Source organism: Ovis aries, chromosome 6, assembly GCF_016772045.2.
Source record: "Ovis aries strain OAR_USU_Benz2616 breed Rambouillet chromosome 6, ARS-UI_Ramb_v3.0, whole genome shotgun sequence".
Classification (NCBI taxonomy): Eukaryota; Metazoa; Chordata; class Mammalia; order Artiodactyla; family Bovidae; genus Ovis; species Ovis aries.
In genome coordinates, this window is record NC_056059.1 from 80478286 (window position 1) to 80499705 (window position 21420).

The 21420-nt window shown below is 36.8% G+C and overlaps 1 protein-coding gene across 3 annotated transcripts in view; it reads right to left on the reverse strand.

The window, feature by feature from the left end:
• TECRL (trans-2,3-enoyl-CoA reductase like) overlaps positions 1–21420 on the reverse strand; it is a 189705-nt gene that overhangs the window by 21800 nt on the left and 146485 nt on the right. For 2 of the 3 annotated variants that reach the window (XM_060417642.1, XM_060417641.1), the window contains one exon: positions 12844–18723. The exons of the other annotated variant lie outside the window; for it this stretch is intronic. In XM_060417642.1, coding sequence (XP_060273625.1) covers positions 18319–18723 — 405 coding nt within the window. In that variant the 3' untranslated portion in view covers positions 12844–18318. Of the gene's footprint in view, positions 1–12843; positions 18724–21420 lie in introns of those variants that run through there. 3 annotated transcript variants of the gene reach the window in all.

Below are 21420 nucleotides of genomic sequence, written 5' to 3' on the forward strand. Positions count from 1 at the left end.
AAAATCATGTTTGTTTTCCTTTTAATTGATAAATTAGACCTCATTAAAATTGAAACTTTTGGGGTCATCAAAATATAGCACTTGAGAAGTTTTAAACACATGCCACATAGTGGAATAAAAATATTTACAGAGAATAGATTTGATGAAAATTTACAGTACATAGTTATTTACAACATATATTTGGGATATTTAAAATCAATAACATTAGTAGTAGTGTTAGTCAGTCAGTCATGTCTGACTGTTTGTGATCCCATGGACTGTAGTCTGCCAGGCTCTTCTGTCCTTATAATTCTCCAGGCAAGAATACTGGAGTGGGTAGCCATACTGTCTTTCAAGGGATCTTCCTGATCCAGGGATCAAATCTAGTTCTCCCAGGTTGCAAGGAAATTCTTTATAGTCTGAGCCACCAGGGAATCTCAAAATCAATAATAGCAAAAGAAAATAGTAAAAGAAAAAATCCAGTTAAATAATAGGCAGTATTTTAACAGAAATTTTATCAACAGATAGAAATGCCCAATAAGCACATGCAAAATTACTCAACATGATTAAGTTAGTTAAGTCGGTCAATCGTGTCCAACTCTTTGTGACCCCATGAATCGCAGCACGCCAGGCTTCCCTGTTCATCACCAACTCCTGGAGTTTACTCAAACTCACGTCCATCGAGGCAGAGATGCCATTCAGCTGTCTCATCCTCTGTCGTCCCTTTCTCCTCCTTCCCCCAATCCCTCCCAGCGTCAGGGTCTTTTCCAATGAGTCAACTCTTCCCATAAGGTGGCCAAAGTATTGGAGTTTCAGCTATAGCATCAGTCCTTCCAATGAACACCCAGGACTGATCTCCTTTAGAATGGACTGGTTGAATCTCCTTGCAGCCCAAGGGACTCTCAAGAGTCTTCTCCAACACCACAGTTCAAAAGCATCAATTCTTTGGTGCTCAACATTCTTCACAGTTCAACTCTCACATGCATACATGATCACTGGAAAAACCACAGTCTTGAATAGACAGACTTTTGTTGGCAAAGCAATGTCTCTTCTTTTGAATATGCTACCTCGGTTGGTCATAACTTTCCATCCAAGGAGTAAGCGTCTTTCAATGTCGTGGCTACAGTCACCATCTGCAGTGATTCTGGAGCCCCCCAAAATAAAGTCTGACACTGTTTCCACTGTGTCCTCATCTATTTGCCATGAAGTGATGGGACCAGTTGCCATGATCTTCGTTTTCTGAATGTTGAGTTTTAAGCCAACTTTTTCGCTTTCTTCTTTCACTTTCATCAAGAGGATCTTTAGTTCCTCTTCACTTTCTTCTGTAAGGGTAGTGTCATCTGCATATCTGAGGTTATTGATATTTCTCCCAGCAATCTTGATTCCAGCTTGTTTTTCTTCCAGTCCAGCATTTCTCACGATGTACTCTGCATATAAGTTCACTAAGCAGGGTGACAATATACAGCCTTGAAGTACTCCTTTTCCTATTTGGAACCAGTCTGTTGTTCCATGCCCAGTTCTGACATTTGCTTCCTGACCTGCATGTAGGTTTCTAGAGAGGCAGGTCAGGTGGTCTGGTATTCCCATCTCTTTCAAAATTTTCCACAGTTTATTGTGATCCACACAGTCAAAGTCTTTGGCATAGTCAATAAAGCAGAAATAGATGTTTTTTCTGGAACTCTCTTGCGTTTTCCATGATCCAACAGATGTTGGCAATTTGATCTCTGATTCCTCTGCCTTTTCTAAAACCAGGTTGAATATCTGGAAGTTCACAGTTCATGTATTGCTGAAGCCTGGCTTGGAGAGTTTTGTGCATTACTATACTAGTGTGTGAGATGAGTGCAACTGTGCAGTAGTTTGAGCATTCTTTGGCATTACCTTTCTTTGGGATTGGAATGAAAACTAACCTTTTCCAATCCTGCATCCACTGCTGAGTTTTCCAAATTTGCAGGAAATGTGAAGTAAGACTACAGTGGGTCATTTCTTTTAAAACTCACTCTGTGAATGAGCAATACCACTTTCAGGTAGTTATCCAAGAAAATGTAAAATGTATTTCACAATAGATTCATATGAGAATATTCTTAGAAGCTTTATTTTAGTAGCCAAAATTGAAAATTACTTTGTTATCCAACTATTGAGGTGGGAGGTGTGCTTACATGAAACACCCATAGCAAACTGAATGACTCTCAAAACCTTATGCTACTGAGATAAACTTTTTTCATAGAGCAAATATTGCATGTTTCCATTTATACAAAGTTTTTAAAATGGCCATTTATGTATAAATGGTCCTAACTAAATTAGTAAATGTGCTCATTTATTTTTTTTCAGCTTTAATAAATGTTTGAATATTTTCAATGTAGAAATCTTATAAATTGGTTATAAAGAAACAACAAAGTAGATATTTCTGTAACCAGATGTCATATATGGATTGCCAAACAAAGAAAACAGAATATTTGTTTAGATCTTGTCAATTTTTATCTGTAAGCAGCATTTAACGTTAACACTCTTGGCTGATACATTTTTTTAACTTGATTTTTAATAAATACATGGGCTCTTTCTTTGTTTTTTAAAATATTTTACCAATCCCATCACAATTTTCTTTGCTGAATGATCTTGTGTTTTTGACCATCACAGGAGTGTGCCAGAATCAAGAGATTTTATTCTCTTCTGTTTATAAACATTATTTTGGTGCATTCATTTTGTCTCTTGCTATAAAATACTAGGTACGTATTTTCAACTCACAGTTGTATATCTTTTGACCATATCACTCTTCTAAATTCCAGAATTTTCCTACTCAGTAATTCCATTTAGATGTTGAATTTCATCCAGAATTTATAATATCCAAATGCTGAGTCACTGAAATTTTCCAAAACACTCTATATCTGCAATCATCCATATTTAGTTCATTACAGTGTCATTATTCCAGTTGGCCAAATTAAAAAACAAAAACAAAAACAAAAACCTCTTCCTTTATTACTCTTTCTTTTTCTCTAATACCCAGTTCTATATACTAGACTATTGTATTAAATCTGTCTTCAAAATATATTCAGAACTTGGCTTCTTGTCTCAATCTCCACTTCTAGGACCCTAGTTCTAATTACCATAATTTCTGCCTGGATTTTCTGCACTTTCCTTATGGTTGCCTTTTTTCCATCAAGTCTATTCTAAGAGCAGATAATCCCACTAAAACAGAAGGCAGAGAATGGTGAATATGTTATAACTCACTATTTGATATGAGTAAAAGCTCAAACTTTACTCCATGATTTAATTCTATTTCTCTTCTCTGACTTCATCTGCTACAACTCTCTCTCAGGCTTGATTACCTCATTCAAGCCATAAGGTCATACTTGCTATTTTTAAAAACTACTAAGGATATTCCTAAATGAGGGGAATTGTACTGACTGTTTCCTATGACAGGGAACAGTACCTGTTTTGATCCCTCCCTCCCATCTATGATGTCTGTGTACAAAAATTACATTTCAATGAGGCCAAGGTTAATCAGTTCATATAGTTCTGTAAATGTTATGTAATGTTAATGATAGCCATTACCTCTTTTTTTTTCTCTCATGCAATTTATCATCTCCAATTTACATTTAATACTTTAGTCAGTATATTAATAATTTCTTGCCTGTTATTAAAAAAAAAATCAACTCACTGGGAGCTGGGAATGTTGTCTATTTTCTTCATTAACATTTCCCAAGTGTAAACATCAAGGTTTAAGGTATAGAAAGTACCAATAAGTATTTCTCTAGTCACCAAGTTTAAATAACATTATCTAGTGTGTCTGTGTATTAAAAAATAATGAACTAAAGAATACACATTTTTTTAGCATGCAAAAGATATTTCTGTAATTTAAAGGCAAACTGGATCATTTAAGATTGTAAAATTAAATAATTGATATTAAATAGCATGTTCTGATAATAACAAAATTTGGATATACACTAATAACAAAGAAATATATACTTGAAACATAATTATACATTTGAAGACTCACAAACACTGTCATAAACACAAGAGAAGGCTCTAAACATGGACATCACCAGATGGTCGGCACCAAAATCAGATTGATTATATTCTTTGCAGCCAAAGATGGAGAAGCTCTATACAGTCAGCAAAAACAAGACTGGGAGCTGACTGTGGCTCAGATCATGAACTCCTTATTGCCAAATTCAGACTGAAATTGAAGAAAGTGGAGAAAATGACTAGACCATTCAGGTATGATCTAAATCAAATCCCTTATGACTATACAGTGGAAGTGAGAAATAGATTTAAGGGACTAGATCTGATAGAGTGACTGATGAACTATGGACAGAGGTTCATGACATTGTACAGGAGACAGGGATCAAGACCATCCCCAAGAAAAAGAAATGCAAAAAGGCAAAGTGGCTATATGGGAGGCCTTACAAATAGCTGTGAAAAGAGGGAAATGAAAAGCAAAGGGGGAAAGGAAAGATATACCCATTTGAATAGAGAGTTCCAAAGAATAGCAGGGAGAGATAAGAAAGCCTTACTCAGCAATCAATGCAAAGAAATAGATGAAAACAAGAGAACTGGAAAGATTAGAGATCTCTTCAAGAAAATGAGAGATACCAAGAGAACATTTTATGCAAAGTTGGGCTCAGTAAAGGACAGAAATGGTATGGACCAAGCAGAACCAGAAGATATTAAGAAGAGGTGGCAAGAATTCACAGAAGAACTGTGCAAAAAAGGTCTTCAGGACCCAGATAATCATGATGGTGTGATAATTCACATAGAGCCAGACATCCTGGAAAGGGAAGTCAAATGGGCCTTAAGAAGCATCACTAAGAACAAAGCTAGTGGAAGTGATGGAATTCCAGTTGAGCTACTTTAAATCATGGAAGTTGATGCTGTGAAAGTGCTGCACTCAATATGTCAGCAAATTTGGAAAACTCAGCAGTGGCCACAGGACTGGAAAAGGTCAGTTTTCATTCCAATCCCAAAGAAAGGCAATTCCAAAGAATGCTCAAACTATGACACAATTGCACTTACCTCATATGCTAGTAAAGTAATCCTTTAAATTCTCTAAGCCATGCTTGAGCAATACATGAACTGTGAACTTCCAGATGTTCAAGCTGGTTTTAGAAAAAGCAGAGAAACCAGACATCAAATTGCCAACAACCACTGAATCATCAAAAAAGCAAGAGAATTCCATAAAAACATAGTTTTCTGTATTATCGACTATACCAAAGCCTTTGACTTTGTGGATCAAAACAAACTGTGAATAATTCTGACAGAGATGGGAATACCAGACCACCTGACCTGCCTCTTAAGAAATCTGTATGCATGTCAGGAAGCAACAGTTAGAACTGGACATGGAACAACAGACTGGTTCCAAATAGGAAAAGGAGTACGTCAAGGCTGTATATTGTCACCCTGCTTAGTGAACTTATATGCAGAGAAACATCATTAAAAACACTGGGCTGGAAGAAGCACAAGCTGGGGTCAAGATTGCTGGGAGAAATATCAATAACCTCAGACATGCAGATGACACCACCCTTATGGCAGAAAGTGAAGAAGAATTAAACAGACTCTTGATGAAAGTTAAAGAGGAGAGTGAAAAGTTTGGCTTAAAGCTCAACATTTAGAAAACTAAGCTCATGCCATACCATTACATTATGGCAAATAGATGGGAAAACTTTGGAAACGGTTGCTGACTTTATTTTTCTGGGCTCCAAACTTACTGTAGATGGTGATTGCAGCCATGAAATTAAAAGACACTCACTCCTTGGAAGAAAAGTTATGACCAACCTAGACATCATATAAAAAGCAGAGACATTACTTTTCCAACAAAGGTCCATCTATTCAAGGCTATGTTTTTTCCAGTGGTCATGTATTGATGTGAGAGTTGGACTATAAAGAAAGCTGAGCATCAAATAATTGATGCTTTTGATCTGTGATATTGGAGAAGACACTTCAGAGTCCCTTGGGCTGCCAGGAGATCCAACCTGTCCATCCTAAAGGAGATCAGTCCTGGGTGTTCATTGGAAAGACTCATGTTGAAGCTGAAACTCCAATTCTTTGGCTACCAGATGGAAATAGCTGACTTATTGTCAAGGACCCTGATGCTGGGAAAGATTGAGAGCAGGAGGAAAAGTGAATGACAGAGGATGAAATGGTTCGATGGCATCACCAACTCAATGGATATTAATTTGAGCAAGCTCTGGGAGTTGGTGATGGACAGGGAGGCCTGGTGTGCTGCCATTCATGGGGTCGTAAAGAGTCGGACATGACTGAATGACTGAACTGAACTGACTGAAACATCTTCATAATTAACACTTGAGTTAAACTATAGCAATAAAAATTTTAAGTACTGTAAACTATGCTGTAAAGAAATGACAATTCTCAATATTTATATTTGTAAATACCTCATGATTCAAAGAAGAAACAATAATAAAATTTTAAATTAATTTGAGATCTCCCATGAGGGATATATATTTTGACTGCTAGTATCAAACGATTTATAAATAGTAAAAATGTATTTTTAAATGGACTTGTAGGAAATCACAAAAAGAATGACAAAATTAAAAAGTGTGGCAGATTTTATTTCCTAAAGCTGATTGATGAACTGTGTGTGCTTCCAACAATGTAACTGACTATTGGTGTTCATTTGCTTCCCTTGAATATCAGCAGAAACTTTGGAGTATCCATTTAAGTAGAGGATATTGGAATGATGCTAAGTCAATTCTGAGGCTTAGTCTTAAAAAGGATACAGTTTCCACCTTACTTCTCACTCTCTAATGAGATGACTTGGGGGACCTGTGTGGGCATGTAAAAAAGTCCAAATACTTTGAAGTTTCTGTGCTAAAGAGATCACATGTAGACACCACATAAAGTAAATATTCCAAAAGAAATTCAGCTGTACTGGTCCTTAGCTCTTTGGATTTTCTCATCACCAATTACCAGACTTGTAAATGAATACATTTTGAGATGATTCCATCTTCTGGCTTTCAAACCTCAACAGAAGATGCCAAGTAGTACAAAGACAAACATCCCCCTACTGTGTCCTGTCAAAATTTCTGGCTCACAGAATCTGTTAGCATAATAGGTATTTGTCAACTTAGTTAAAACTGGAAACTATATTTTCTATTTTCTTCTTTCATATATATTTCTTAGAGTTAAACAAAACAGGAAAATGGATAAGACTCAAAAGCTGGAAATAAAGAAACATAACTTTTCAAAGGTCTTAGGACCACATCAGAGCTAGACATAGCTAGATTTGGAGTCCAGAATCCAGGTGATATTTCAAACTACTGGCCCCAGCAGTTAATTGTGGATCAAGTCAGCTGCCAATTCTTTCACTGAAATTGCATCAAAAATAGCTAATTCCACAGATCTCTCCACCAGATTTTCTTTCATGGTCTCACTTTGAAAGCTAGACATGCACAGCTTCTAAGATTTCCCTTAAAGCTGAAATCAGTGCAACTGTTTTAATGCCTAAGACTATTATTGACAATAATTTTACCTTACCTCCCAGTTCTTATCTATTTTATTTCATTTAGCCAGTTCCAATCACATTCATGTAATTCCTGATTTCTGTCATAAACTCTTTAGCCCTCTAATATTTTAAATAGTTCTGTGCTAATTGCTAAGTCATTTCCATTGTGTCCAACTCTTTACCACCTTATGGACTATAGCCTGCTATGCTCTTCTGTCCATGGGATTTCCCAGGCAAGAATACTGGAGTGGGTTGCCATTCCCTCCTCCAGGGGATCTTCTGGACCCAAGGATCAAATCCACATCTCTTATGTCTCCTGCGTTGGCAGGCAGGTCCTTTATGACTAGCACCACTTGGGAAGTCCCTGTCCTAATTAAGCACTAATATAATAATGAGTTTATTACATATTACATAAAAAATGTCTATGGCAAACTGGGTCAGAAAGAGCCCCTGGAGTAGTAAATGGCAACCCACTTCAGTATTTTCCTCTGAAAAATTTTATGGACAGAGACTGGTGGGCTATGATCCATGGGATTGCAAAGAGGCAGACACACTGAGCAACTGAGCATGCACACTCACACACACACAAGTCAAAAATAAACCTTTTTCTAGCTTGTCTTAGAGACTGCATCACTGGAAAGGAGACTTTGAACATTAAAAAAGGCAAACAACTTATACTAGTATTTAACCTTCAAGAATTTTCATACATTCAGCATGGAGTTGGCAAAATATTTTTGCAAAAGATGAGATAATGCATATTTTAGATTTTATAGGCCTTATAGTCTCCATAACAACTACTCAACTCTGCAGATGCAGCACTAAATCAACCATAGACAATACATAAATGAATGACTGTCACTGTGTTCCAATAAAATTGTATTTGCAATAAACTTTTAATATGACAAACTTGGTCCATGGACCATAGTTTGCTGAACATGGTCTGTAGAATATGGTTGAAATAAAGAAAAAGAAAGCAATCTGAAAATCTGTTCTATTTTGGATTCTACTTAATTTAAACTCACAAAACTGCTCTGTGGAAACCATATTTTATTACATATTTCTGTTGCAGCCATTCACTGCTTTCTAATTTGTATTACACATGCATTTTTCTTCTGACACTAAATATCTTAGATACTTCACTTTCACTTTTGAAATACGCAGCCCATTTCCAGCTAAAATCTAACTCCACATATCAATTGACAAATTACATATATTCACAGTCTCTTGTGTATCAGTTCATACTCCTCTGACTATCCTCCTGTATTTATTATGGAAACTTGGTATATGCATGGGATCCCCCATGGTAAAATGTCAGGGGAAACAGTGGTACATGAAACTCAAATTGATTGAGCCCCACAATTCTGAACTTCAACTTGCAAGCATATGTGAGGATTTATTCCCTTTACTCCATGCTAATAATATAGCACTTAAAGAGTGAAAAATATAAAGAATAAATGAAACGCTAGTTCAAAGAGCCTGAAGAATTTGTTAACATTCACATCTTGTGGACTTCACCTCTTTTAGGCAATGGAATCTCTGATTTATTTGGTTACCTTTAGAAGAAAACAAATTACTGTGACATTCCAGAAACATTTGTAATTCTGTCCACAGGCAGCTTAGAGCCTCTCTTTCATTAAGACTCTACATTCTGTAGCTGCTGTTGTCTATTAAAGTCACAGTAAACACTTCTGACAGCCAGCTGTTCCTTTCTTATACCCTAACTAAACTGCTTAAAGTAAATCATTAGTTAGATTAAATCCACATACATTATATTTGCCACTCAAATGATAAAAGTATTTATCTGCAAATATCAGTAATGTGGATTTTGAGTAACATAACATACTTCTCTGAGAGAAGAATTACATTTCATGTTACAAAATTTACTCTTAATTGTACACAGACTTCAAATACTACTGAGCATCTATATAACTATGTTTTGGCTTTGAACAGTGACAGGTTAAGAAGATTCTTTTGTTATGTGAAATGGTATTATTAGAAATGTTAAAGTGCTATCAGTCAACTGTAGCTGTTGATTGTTCATTTAAACAAAGGTTAAATTTAAGGTGTTCAAAATGAATATCATTCTTTTCCCTAAGTAAAAGATGATATTTTCATCTTTGAATTTAATTCAGACAGTTATTAATAAGTGAGATGTTTATATATTTTTGGCATCCTTAAATCCCCAGTAATTGTACATGTGCATGTGATTTTTTTTTTTTTTGGTGAAAATAAGTCTATAGATAATAGTAGATTAAAAAATGGAACCATGAACCAAAACGATCATTAAAACAAAAATGATTGTTATGATGTTAAGATCCAAAATATAACTTTTAACCCCATTTCTTTTCATTTAATAATAAAGCAGCAACATATGTTTTAACTTGATTGTGGAAACTTAGACTCTAAAAATAATTTTGTTTCTGGATTTAAATCCTTTATATTTAAAGACAATTTTCATGTCACATGCAAAAGGCATTACATGAGACAATACAGAAATGACAGCAGAATTAATGCCTTTTCTTGAAATCAGTCAATAACTAACATTAGGTAACAAATAAGTATATTGTAAACCAGAATTCTTCATTGTGGTTCTAATAATGACATGTGGCCCTATGATATAGAACAGATTTTAGAGCTTTAATTTTCGAGGTTGTCAAACTTTGGTCTGTGCCAGGGCACCAATTATTTCATACCATTTGAAAATTCCTGAACAAGTGTTTATTGGTAGTTTGATTGACTTTGTTATTTAGATGGCTTTCTCCTTCAATATATTTTGAACCACAAAATCAAGACTTTAGAGCACCCTCATCTAGAAAATGGGTCTGGGTTAGGTTAGGAGAACTAGCAAATAAGGCATATTTATAATTATCCTTAAGAAACATTCAAGTTTAAAATGAAATAAAAACTAGTTTCAGAAGAAGGAATGAAACAAAAGACATTTAACCTTCCTGATTCTGTAGTTTTATCATATGTAAAATCTCTTTTTGCTTGAAACTGCTGTGATTTCAGTTCAAAAAAAGTCTAGCAAATGAACCATGAAAATAATATAGCATTGACCAGGATAATGGATTACAAAGGATGTAATAAGAATTGGTGATTCCTTCTAAGAGGAATGAAGCTACCAAACCCCTAAGGGCAATTTCAGTCATCAGCTAGTGAGATATTTTCACTTCAGTTGCCAAGTAAATTTAATTGAGCAGAATCTGGGCCTGTAAACTGGACTTAATAAGGTACAATGAAAACTCTAGGACTTCCCTGGTGGCTCAGATTGTAAAGTGTGTGCCTAAAACGCAGGTGACCCAGGTTCAGTCCCTGGGTTGGGAAGATCTCCTGGAAAAGGAAATGACAACCCACTCCAGTATTCTTGTCCGGAAAATCCCATGGACAGAGGAGCCTGCTAGGTTACAGTCCATGGGGTTGCAAAGAGTCAGACATGACTGAGCGACTTCACTTTCACTTTCTTTTTTTTTTTTTATGTGTAGAAATTCTTTTTTAAAAATATAAATTTATTTATTTTAATCGGAAGCTAATTACTTTACAACATTGTATTGGTTTTGCCATACATCAACATGAATCCGCCACAGGTATACACGTGTTCCTAATCCGGAACCCTCCTCAGGTTCGATGCATGATACTGGATGCTTGGGGCTGGTGCACTGTCACTTTCACTTTCAGTTGAAACTCTAAGGTAGAGTATCTGATGTTAATGAGGCAAACAACCTACCTATTCCTCCAGGCATATTGAATAGACCTAAGAACAATACTTCATGGCAAATAGATGGGGAAACAGTGGAAACAGCAGCTGCCTTTATTTTTCTGGGCTTCAAAATCACTGCAGATGGTGATTGCAACTATGAAATTAAAAGAGGCTTACTTCTTGGAAGGAGCAACCAACAAAGCCAGCATATTAAAAAGCAGAGACATTACTTTGTCAACAAAGTCCATCTAGTCAAGGCTATTTTTTTTCCAGTGATCATGTATGGATGTGAGAGTTGAACTATAAAGAAAGCTGAGTGCCAAAGAACTGATGCTTTTGAACTGTTGTGTTCGAGAAGACTCTTGAGAGGCCCTTGGACTGCAAGGAGATCCAACTAGTCCATCCTAAAGGAGATCAGTCCTGGGTGTTCATTGGGAGGACTGATGTTGAAGCTGAAGCTCCAATACTTTGGCCACCTGATACGAAGAGCTGAATCATTGGAAAAGACCCTGATCCAGGGAAAGATTGAGGGCAGGAAGAGAAAGAGACGGCGGAGGATGAGATGGTTGGATGGCATCACTAACTCAATGGACATGGGTTTGGGTGGACTCTGGGAATTGGTGAAGGACAGGGAGGCCTGATGTGTTGCAGTTCATGGGGTTGCAAAGGGTCGGACACAACTGAGCGACTGAACTGAACTGAAGAAAAATACTTGATAAATATTTTAATTGGCCAAATGATCCACTCTTCATTGCCATGGAGAAAGAGCAGAAACAGACTCCAGAGGAGGTTTACCAGAGACATGAATCTTCTGAATTATAATAAATACATGAATGCATCTGAGATAGTCTACTGAAAAAAAAAAACAAACAATATGACTCCTCATTTTTTAACTATAATGAAACACTTGATTATGTATCCAGTATAGAAATGTATGGATATTTTATTTCCAAAAGTTTTATCTTTTTGTTTATATAATTTATACCAGAAGAATTGACCCCACCTATCTCAGTCAAATGGTACAATTAATTGCTTATATTTTGAAACATAATTTTCAGCTACCACTGTCAATATTTTAAAAATAAGTTCAAGGGTGCTAATGAGGACTATCCTCTATCATGTCATTTAAAAATAAACATGCACAGTTGAGATTAACAAATACAAACACCTGGGTGAAAGAATTACAAATGTAAGAGATATAAATAACTACAACATAATTATATTTTTAATTATTTATGGTCTGTTAGAATGTGATTTTAGATCACCTTTACTGGAAAAGCTATTAAGATTTGTTTTTTCTCTTAATATTAGCCTTTTTAGAAATTTGGTAGTTATAGTTTAAATTAGTAAGGTAAAAGGTATACACATTAATCATATAAATGAATATAAAAATTGAACATCTAAACAGATTCTAGGTTCAAGGATTACCTGTGTTTGAAAATCTGATAATTTGATAGGAAGCAGAAGGTGTTTCCTATCAAAAGCACAGCAATCTAATGCACAGCTTCTTTCAAATCCTGAATAAGTTGCCTTCATTCTTTCCACTTAAGAAAGAACCAGGTTGAAGTACAAAGATTTTTTTTATTTGAAAATATTCAGTTTCAAGATTTTCCTGTGTAGACAGCAAAGTTTTCTTTCAATTCAGTGGACATAGTTCTATAGCTTACTATTTTCTCTTGTCAGAGAAATGGAAGAACACGGAAACTGAAAATTTGAGGCTATCAAGATATTTATTATGACCTACATTGTAGTGTAGTTTCCAGAGACTCCATTTGGTTAACTTAATACATAATCAATCTTTGGACATGTGACTTGCAGGTCCCAAGCAATAAATACTTTCTGTAACATTAAGTGGACTGTGCTTTCAGGCAAGATTTCAAGACCAAAATAAAATTAATATAAATCATGAATAAAGATGATATTTATAATTACATCATTTAAAACAGAGTGTGAACATTAAGGGAAGAGATTAAAATTCACTTGGCTAAGGCTTTGGAAATGTATCAATTATCAGACTCAGGAATGAATGGATAGAATAAATAGAAAAGTAACAAGAATTATTTTATTGAATGCCTATTATATAATAGAGGCATTATGCATGTAGTGTTTCACCTAATCTAATAATTTTACCATACATTTAGTATCTTAATTCCCATTTTCATAAATAAGAAATCAAAGATAAGTTTAATTTAAAGATTCCATGTGTTCACTTAAATAATGAGGACAGTTAAAATCTCATCTAGAGTTTAGCTTGGAAGGTATAAAGCTCTTCTGCAATTGAGCATGTTTGGGAAGGAACAACGACTCCTATATTCCAATATAAGAAAAAAAATTTTAAATGAGTTTTCTTTAAATTCTCAAATACCTTACCTTGGCAGCCCTTCTCTAATTAAAAATCAACTCTGAAACATAAAATCTGTATCGCCAGTCCAGGTTCGATGCATGATACTGGATGCTTGGGGCGGGTGCATTGAGCTGACCAAGAGGGACGGTATGGGGAGGGAGGATGGAGGAGGTTCAGGATGGGGAACACGTGTTTACCTGTGGTGGATTCATGTTGATGTATGGCAAAACCAATACAATATTGTAAAGTTAAAATAATAAATAAATAAAATAAAAGGTGAAACAAACAAACAGACAAAATCTGTATAAATTAAAGATTTACTCTGCATGCAGTGTTGAAAATGTTGAAAATCTAGTATGCTAACAATATCTTTATTGATTTTAGAAATTTACCTCAAAACTGGAAATGTGCAAAAATTACTCTTCTGGTAAAATTATCTAAAAATTAAATAGGCCTAGAGAGTACTCCCCCCTGGAAGAGGTCATGGCAACCCTCTCCAGTATTCTTGCCTGCAGAATCCCCATGGACAGAGGAGCCTGGGGGTTTACAGTCCATAGGGTAGCAGAGAGTCGGACACAGCTGAAGTGACTTAGCAGCAAGAGCAGAAAGGACTCATAAATGTAAGCTTTGAGCATACAGAATCTCAAATTCAAAGATATATATGTGTGTGAAATTATTAATTATGAAAGCATGAATTTTATGTGTAGGTCTATGTAAGAAATTGATGGGGCCCAACTTTTGTGCAGCAGGCCCTACGTATCTGCAGACACAGAACTCACAGATAAGGAGGGCTGACTATAAGGGACTTGAGCTTTAGAAAATTTTTATATCCGCGGGGATCTTGAATAAATGAACAAAACTGATGAATAGCAAACTAAAAGTGTGTGTATTATGTATGTAAAACCAAACCAAACTAAACCAAAAAAAATCCATCAAATTTAGAACAGTCCACTTTAGGAAAGCTGAGTATGCATTTACTGCTGGGCAACAGATTCTTCTTAGTTCTTAGGAGAAACCTTTCCCCTGTTCTGAGTACAGTGAACTTCTTTGTTTTGCTTGACAGTGTGCATTATAGGGCATTTGGCCAGTTCCACCAGTATATCTGTCCCTTCAGGAAGGGGAGAGGATCTTCACCTGCATCATAAGGGGGGTGCATGCTATTCATCACCCCAAATCATCTATGGGGTGAGGCCTGCTGGCCATGGGAGTTCTGCACACACTATAGATACTGATTTTGTTGTATCTCATTTCCTTTCTTATGTAAAGCATTGCTCTACCAGTGACTTGTGAGTTGAGTCTTTCTTGAAAACTCCACACCTGTAAGAGTATGCTTAGTTATGTCTGTGAACAAATACTTCTGATGGTTGGCATTATGACTTTTGCCATCATTTTTATTATGGGAAACCTCACTTGGGACTGGTAGTGTGGATCTTCCTTCCCAACAGATAGACTATCCTGTTTATGTCTGTGATATCTAGTTGTGTGATTCAAGTCCTCTCTCTGTTTACTTATCATTTGTCTAGTTGCTCTTCAGTTAAGTTCAGTTCAGTCATTCAGTCATGTCTGACTGTGACTCCATGAATTGCAGAACGCCCGGCCTCCCTGTCCATCACCAACTCCCAGAGTTCACTCAGACTCACATCCATCGAGTCAGTGATGCCATCCAGCCACCTAATCCTCGGTCGTCCCCTTCTCCTCCTGCCCCCAGTCCCTCCCAGCATCGGAGTCTTTTCCAGTGAGTCAGCTCCGCATGAGGTGGCCAAAGTACTGGAGTTTCAGCTTTAGCATCATTCCTTCCAAAGTAATCCCAGGGCTAAACTCCTTCAGAATGGATTGGTTGGATCTCCTTGCAGTCCAAGGGACTCTCAAGAGCCTTCTCCAACACCACAGTTGAAAAGCACCAATTCTTCAGTGCTCAGCCTTCTTCACAGTCCAACTCGCGCATCCATACATGACCACTGGAAAAACCATACCCTTGACTAGACGGACCTTAGTTGGCCAAGTAATGTCTCTGCTTTTCCATAGGCTATCTAGGTTGGTCATAACTTTTCTTCCAAGGAGTAAGCGTCTTTTAATTATAGGGCTGCAATCAACATCTGACGTGAGTTTGGAGCCCCCCAAAATAAAGTCTGACACTGTTTCCACTGTTTCCCCATCTATTTCCCATGAAGTGATGGGACCAGATGCCATGATCTTCATTTTCTGAATGTTGAGCTTTAAACCAACTTTTTCACTCTCCTCTTTCACTTTCATCAAGACGGTTTTTAGTTCCTCTTCACTTCCTGCCATAAGGGTGGTGTCATCTGCATATCTGAGGTTATTGATATTTCTCCCTGCAATCTTGATTACAGCCTGTGTTTCATCCAGTCCAACATTTCTCATGATGTACTCTGCGTATATGTTAAATAAACAGGGTCACAATATACAGTCTTGATGTACTCCTTTTCCAATTTGAAACCCATGTCCAGTTGCTTCCTGACCTGCATACAGACTTCTCAAGAGGCAGGTCAGGTGTTCTGGTATTCCCATCTGTCTCAGAATTTTCCACAGTTTATTGTAATCTACACAGTCAAAGGCTTTGGCATAGTCAATAAAGCAGAAATAGATATTTTTCTGGAACTCTCTTGCTTTTTCCATGATCCAGTGGATGTTGGCAATTTGATCTCTGGTTTCTCTGCCTTTTCTAAAACCAGCTTGAACATCAGAAAGTTCATGGTTCACGTACTGTTCAAGTCTGGCTTGGAGAATTTTGAGCACTACTTTAATAGCATATGAGATGAGTGCAATTGTGCAGTAGTTTGAGCATTTTTGTCCATTGCCTTTCTTTGGTATTGGAATGAAAACTGACTTTTTCCAGTCCTGTGGCCACTTCTGAGTTTTCCAAATTTTCTGGCATAACAGCACTTTCACAGCATCATCTTTCAGGATTTAAAATATCTCAACTGGAATTCCATCACCTCTACTAGCTTTGTTCGTAGTGATGCTTTCTAAGGCCCACTTGACTTCACATTCCAGGATGGCTGGCTCTAGATGAGTGATCACACCATTGCGATTATCGGGGTCATGAAGCTCTTTTTTTGTACAGTTCTGTGCATTCTTGCCACCTCTTCTTAATATCTTCTGCTTCTGTTAGGTCCATACTGTTTCTGTCCTTTATTGAGCCCATCTTTGTATGAAGTGTTCCCTTGGTATCTTTGATGATCTTGAAGAGATCTCTAGTCTTTCCCATTCTGTTCTTTTCCTCTATTTCTTTGCATTGATCGCTGAAGAAGGTTTTCTTATCTCTTCTTGCTATTCTTTGGAACTCTGCATTCAGATGCTTGTATCTTTCCTTTTCTCCATTGTTTTTTGCCTCTCTTCTTTTCACAGCTATTTGTAAGGCCTCTGCAGTCAGTCATTTTGCTTTTTTGCATTTATTTTCCATGGGGATGGTCTTAATCCCTGTCTTCTGTACAATGTCACAAACCTCATTCCTCAGTTCATCAAGCACTCCATCTATCAGGTCTAGTCCCTTAAATCTATTTCTCACTTCCACTGTATAATCATAAGGGATTTGATTTAGGGCATATCTGAATGGTCTAGTACTTTTCCCTACTTTTTTCACGATAAGTCTGAATTTGGCAGTAAAGTATTCATGATCTGAGCCACAGTCAGCTCCCAGTTTTGTTTTTGTTGACTGTATAGAGCTTCTCTATCTTTGGCTGCAAAGAATATAATCAATCTGATTTTGGTGTTGACATCTGGTGATGTCCATGTGTAGGGTCTTCTCTTGTGTTGTTGGAAGAAGGTGTTTGCTATGACTAGTGCATTTTCTTGGTAAAACTCTATTTGTCTTTACCCTGCTTCATTCTGCATTCCAAGGCCAAATTTGCCTGTTACTCCAGGTGTTTCTTGACTTCCTACTTTTGCATTTCAGTTCCCTTTAATGAAAAGGACATCTTTTTTGGGTGTTAGTTCTAAAAGGTCTTATAGGTCTTCATAGTACCATTCAACTTCAGCTTCTTCAGCGTTACTGGTTGGGGCATAAACTTGTATTACTGTGATATTGAATGGTTTGCCTTGGAAACGAATAGAGATCATTCTGTTGTTTGTGAGACTGTATCCAAGTACTGTATTTCAGACTCTTTTGTTGACCATGATTGCTATTCCATTTCTTCTGAGGAATTCCTGCCCTCAGTAGTAGATATAATGGTCACCTGAGTTAAATTCATCCATTCCAGTCATTCTAGTCATTATAAAATCTGATAATGAAATCTTTATTATTTTAGAAATGTTTGTATCTGTTTCTTGAATTCTGTAACTATATGCTTCGTGTTATATGATAGTTTATTATTAGGGGCATCAGTTCAGTTCAGTCGCTCAGTCATGTCCAACTCTTTGTGACCCCATGAATTGCAGCACTCCAGGACTCTGTGTCCATCACCAACTCCCAGAGTTCACTCAGACTCATGTCCATCGAGTCAGTGATGCCATCCAGCCATCTCATGCTTGGTCGGTCCCTTCTCCTCCTGCCCTCAATCCCTCCCAGCATCAGAGTATTTCCCAATGAGTCAACTCTTCTCATGAGGTGGCCATAGTACCGGAGTTTCAGCTTTGGCATCATTCCTTCCAAAGAAATCCCAGGGCTGATCTCCTTTAGAATGGACTGGTTGGATCTCCTTGCAGTCCAAGGGACTCTCAAGGGTCTCCTCCAACACCACAGCTCAAAAGCGTCAGTTCTTCGGCACTCAGCCTTCTTCACAGTCCAAATCTCACATCCATACATGACCACAGGAAAAACCATAGCCTTGACTAGACGGACGTTAGTCAGCAAAGTAGTATCTCTTCTTTTGAATATGCTATCTAGTTTGGTGACAACTTTTCTTCCAAGGAGTAAGCGTCTTTTAATTTCAGGGCTGCAGTCGCCATCTGCAGTGATTTTGGAGCCCCCCCAGAAGAAAAGTCTGACATTGTTTCCACTGTTTCCCCATCTATTTCCCATGAAGTGCTGGGACCAGATGCCATGATCTTAGTTTTCTGAATGTTGAGCTTTAAGCCAACTTTTTCACTCTCCTCTTTCACTTTCATCAAGAGGCTGGTTAGTTCCTCTTCACTTTCTGCTATAAGGGTGGTGTCATCTGTATACCTGAGGTTATTGATATTTCTCCCAGTAATCTTGATTCCAGCTTGTGTTTCTTCCAGTCCAGCGAGATATTTATATTTTCTATGTCTTCTTGATATATTGAAACTTTTATTAACATATGATGTCTCTTTCGGATCTTGCAAACTCTTTTGATTTAAAGTAGTTGATTTGTCTTATATTAGTGTTGCCCAACCTTGCATGGAATACCTTTTTCAAGCATTTCTCTACCTATTTATATCTTTGGATCTAAAGTAAATCTCTTGTAGATAGCATATATATGAATCATGCTTTTCTTTTTTGTTAAATTCATCCTGCCAGTATCTTTCTTTTGATTGGAAAGTTTGTCCATGTATATTTAAGCTACTTACTGATAAGGAGGGGCTTAATTTTGCTATTTGTTTTCTATTATAACTATCTTGTAGCTTTTTTTGGTCCCTCATTTCCTACATTACTGTCTCTTTTTTGCTGAGCTGTATTTTTTCTAGTGAAACATTTTAATTCCCTTCTGCTGTCCTTTTCTGTATATTATGTAATTATTTTTTTGGTTACTATGGGGTGATATTTAGCATTCTAACATTAAACACTCTAATTTGAATTTATACCAGCTGAATTTCAGTAACATAGATAAACTCTGCTCAGTTACACTTCCATCCCCACTCTTTTCACTTATTGATGCCACCAAGTTATATCTTTGCATGTTGTGTGCCCAAAATCATAAGGTAACCATTTTTAATATATTAGTATCAAATTATTCAAAAAACAAAAAAAGAGTTACAACCCAAAGTTATAATAATACTAGCATTTTACTTTTTTTATTTTTAAAAAATATAAATTTATTTATTTTAATTGGCAGTTAATTGCTTTACAATATTGTATTGAATTTGCCATATAACAACATGAATCCACCACAGGTATACACGTGTTCCCCATCCTGAACCTCCCTCCCTCCTGCCTCCTTGTACCATCCCTCTGGGTCGTTTCACTGCACCAGCACCAATACAGTATACTAACGCATATATGCGAGACAGCAAAAGAGACACAGATGTATCAGTTCAGTTCAGTCACTCAGTCATGTCCGACTCTTTGCGACCCCATGAATTGCAGCATGTCAGGCCTCCCTGTCCATCACCAATTACTGTAGTTCACGCAGACTCACAGTTGTTGTATAAATTCAACAAATTCTTCCTATTTGGAACCAGTCTTACTTACATTTATTATAAACTTAAATCCACATGTTAAGTTGTAAGTGCTTAATAAATAATGACAAGTAGTTATAGTCAGGGCTTCAAAGTTTAAAAGTATATGTGTACCTATTCTTCTCTAATTGATCACAGGTGTGGAGAATTAACCAGGGAAACAGCTTTTTAAACCAAAATAGGTTAAATAGCAAAATAGCTAGATGAATAATTTGCTTTCAATTTTTCTCTTGATGAAATATGTTAGATAGTAATGAGGTTACTTTATTTATGACAATTATATGTTTCAAATGTTAAAGGTGCACAGATGAATCAATAAACATATCTTCTGGACCAACACAGATATACTGGTGGAAAATGTGGAAATGTTCCAGTTGATCCAAGGGCTGGCAGTGTGCAGAAATGAGAAGGTTTTACTGTAATCAAGATCTTCTGTGGTTGTGGGATGACTTCAGGTACTGGGTTTTCAATCACCAGCACAAAAAGAAAAAAAAAATCAGTTTATCAGGATAATCTATTAAAACTGGAAAGTCCTCTAATAACATAGGTCTAGATATGTAACATAACTTTTCGTTCATGAAGTGAGAAGCCAAAGTGAAACTGCACAGTTGGTATCAATATAGAAAATCACCAAATGCACTGTTGTGCCTATTGCTGATGCTTATGGATTACATAGTTTGGGGGATTTTCCAAATGAAAATTTTGTGGATATTGATAGCTTTCACCTCTTGAATCCTAAATACAATTACATGTTTTTGTTTTTGCTTTTTCATGATCATTAAGTAATGATAGAAGATTGTTTTAAAGTCTATAATGATTATGTTTTATTTTTCTCATATACCCTATAATTAATTTCAGGACTATTTGGACCAGTTTACTACTTTATAATTTCCAAATTATTATCCATATTTCTTTAATCTCATTGTCTGCTGATGAGTGGGGCTGTGCTCCCTCCCTGTTAGTTGTTTGTCCTGAGGCAGCCCAGTTCTGGGGTCTACAGGCTCTATGGTACGGCTCCTGGAGATCTCCAAGAAGAGGTCTTATGCCAACATGTGCCTCCCAGGACTACTGCTGCCAGTGCCCCTGTCCCCATGGCAGGCCACTGATGACCCACATCTCCACAGGAGACCCTCAAACACTCACAGGTAGGTTTGGCTCAGTCTATCACAAGAATAGATTTGAAAGTTTTTCTTCTTTCTCCATGCTCCTCTTGTGGTCCCACTGCTTGATCCTGTGCTTCTCTCTGGGGAGAGGTGTTGGTCTGGCTGATTCACTGTTTTAAACATTGTGCATTCAGAATCATGGTTCTTTCCTGGGGCTCCCACCTGTCCTGGCACCAGCAAAGGACAGGGAAGCCTAACATGCTAAAGTTCATGGGGTTGCAGAGAGTCAGACACGATTTAATGACTTAACAACGACAATCCTATTTCAGCTCTACTAATAACTGACAGTGTAACTGTGGACAGTTTAACAATCCTATATAGCCAAGATTCTCAATGACAGCACTATTGCCATTTTTAACCAAGTAATACTTCATTGTTCATATTGAGGGCTGTTGGAGGAGGTATATCGTGTGTATTGAAGGAGGCTTAGCAGCACTTCAGGATTCTTTTCTGTTGTTTCCAG